The 2726-nt window shown below is 36.5% G+C and overlaps 1 protein-coding gene across 1 annotated transcript in view; it reads right to left on the bottom strand.

The window, feature by feature from the left end:
• The window catches only part of coro7 (coronin 7), a gene marked incomplete at its 5' end in the record, with an annotated part of 147468 nt that extends 146208 nt beyond the window's left edge, over nt 1-1260 (bottom strand). The window contains one exon of the mRNA XM_016521778.1: nt 1184-1260. Within this exon, the coding sequence (XP_016377264.1) occupies nt 1184-1260 (77 nt within the window). The remainder of the gene's footprint in view (nt 1-1183) is intronic.
• Nucleotides 1261-2726: the final 1466 nt, after the last annotated feature.

Raw genomic sequence — 2726 nt, 5'->3', positions numbered from 1 at the left:
AACCAAAGTTAAAAAAAAAATATATATATATATATTTTTTTTTTTATAAAATTAACATTAACAGAAAAAAACTACAAAAAAGCTTATTACATTTCTCACTTTCATTTAGTTGAACTTGATGTACTTCAACAACTAAAACTGAAATAAAAACATTAAAAACTAGATGTATTTAAAAATAAATAAATAAACGTAAAATAAAATTCTAAACAAATAAAAATAATTCAAAATATTCATGAAAACTATAATAGCAACTCAATGACACTAAAATAATACTATAATAATAAATTATTTCTATTCTAAATATTCACAACCTTATAAAACAGGCCACTTTTCACATAAACAGAAACGTCTCCATTTATAAGTGAATATTGCCGAGTTCACACAGCACGATTTTCAAACTCGTCGGATCGCAGTTGTTTTCACACTGCGTGACTATCTGAGGTAGCAGTCAGTCGCTGCTGTGTTCACATTGCATGATGGATCGGCGACAGGAGGTTACACACTGCATGACTTTACCCATCACATTACCCTCCACTGGATGTAGAATGAGCAGCATTAAACTACATTTTGGCATTTTACAATACTTATGTGGATATTTTGGATGAAAGTAACTCAAAAGTAACAAAAGTAGTGTAATGCATTACAATTCAGAGACAGTAATATTGTAATGTAACTAATTACTTTCAAAAGACAGTAACTAGTAATACATAATGTATTACATTTTGGAAGTAACTTGCCCAACACTGATCATCGCCGATGTAGCTTTCAGCCAGAAATCATTGCACACAGCGTGATTGTGAATCGCCGACAGCTCCAGATATTTAGCATGCCAAATATTTTGCGGGCGTCGGCGACGTGTCGGCGATTCCCTCAGATCGCGTCTTTGATAATTCACACTGCGTGATTGTCACTCGCGTGAACGAGCACCGATTTGCCGCCGATTTCGGGCATTTGTCGGCGTTTTCGCAAAACCTGTCGGCGAGTGAAAAATCGGGGAAAAATCGTGCAGTGTGAACTCGGCATAAGCCTACATTTGTTTTATTTTGCTATGCTAACTGCGCACAATTACAGCTGCATTTTATTTTTAGCACAGATTTTTCCTGCTGTCTACGAGCTGTCAGAACAGACGTGTGACCCATTTCTAAAACAGTAAACAGAAGAGCCGGTGCTGTAGAGATTTTACCTTGCAGGATGAAGCCAGCAGAGATCCGTCTTCCTTCCAGGCCAAACCCTGCAGCTGATCCTCATGCTGCTCCAGTACTGCACACACACACACACACACACACCACATCCAGAAGATCAGCATTTAACACAAGTTCACAAACTCTCAGACATCATATCAGTGAGGACACACACACAGAAAAGCATAGGAGTGCTGGGAATCTGAGCTCAACACACGTGTGTATGTTAGGAGAGTCTGCTGATGCAAACCAATGCACTGGGAAAAGCTGCTGTGACGCGCCAAACACATCGCTGAGGAGAAACTAGGCATTTAAAAAATGAGAAAATTACATTAGAAATCTTGCCTTGGCAACTCACTGAAATAAAATAAGTTAAAGTACTAAAATTACTGAATTAAACGTAAAAACTGAATAGAAAGTTTTTTAAAAAAAATTAACTTTAATAATATAGTATAATATAATAATATATGGCACATAAAATTACTAGGGATGCACCGATACCACTTTTTCCAGTACTCGCCCGATACCGATACTTTTATTTTTGGTAGTTGCCAATACCGAGTACCGATACCGATATTTTTATTGCATTTGTACATTTTTCAAATATTGGGTATAGAAACCAAAAGGGTATGTATAATGTAGGTTGGTTAACTTCATTTATCAAATAGATACAGTCAAACCTAAATTTATTCAGACACCTTCAACATTTCTCACATTATCACAGTTTATTCGCTATAGTTTAGAAAATGGTATTAAAATATGACAAGAACTCAGAGTTAAACTGTGTCAGAACAAATTCATCTTGATAATGCTAGATAATTCTGATAGAAAGGTATGTAATAGATTACAATCAACCAAAAAATATTCAGACAGCTGTTAGTATGACAGTATTTACACAACTATCAATACTTAGTCGGGCAACCCTTAGCCTTAATGACAGCCTGTAGTCTACAGTCTAAAGACTACAGGCTGACCTAGTCTAAAATAATTTTTGGTTTCACTGTATATCCTTCGGTTATTTTCACACTTAATTATGCCCATTAAAATGTATTTTACAAGTTTTTGTTACTTTCACTGTTCTTGCTCTGTGCTCCATTGCAGCGGCTTAGTACTGTAATCACGCGCTTTGCTGTAATAATGCAGGGAACCACTCGTTATAAATCTCCTAACTGTGATATTTTCAGAAATAGAAATCGCGTTTTTTTATCTGAAACGTGCTGCGGTTTATTTTCCAAAGCCACTCATATAATGCAGAAACACTCAAGCAAGCAAAACACACGCAACGCCTGCACGTGTTTGTACTGATGCAGAATAATACAGTCTAGCGCATTTCACACAGGCTGCTAGATTCACTTTAGCTAGAAAGTCGTGTATGCCTAAGGTTGAAAATAAATGATGATTATAGTGAATGCCCCTATGAATGGTTTTATTTATACGATTTCGTTTTAATTCAAATGATGCGTGCGCTCAGTGAGTGAACATCAAAGATCACACAACAGAAGTGCGCGCGTGCTCTCTCTCGCGCTCTCTCTCTGTCTCTCTCTC

The sequence above is a fragment of the Sinocyclocheilus rhinocerous genome, unplaced genomic scaffold, assembly GCF_001515625.1.
Source record: "Sinocyclocheilus rhinocerous isolate Xijiao unplaced genomic scaffold, SAMN03320098_v1.1 scaffold239, whole genome shotgun sequence".
NCBI classification, from domain to species: Eukaryota; Metazoa; Chordata; class Actinopteri; order Cypriniformes; family Cyprinidae; genus Sinocyclocheilus; species Sinocyclocheilus rhinocerous.
Note: the sequence above shows the minus strand (reverse complement) of the source record. Positions and strands in the feature narration are given on the sequence as shown.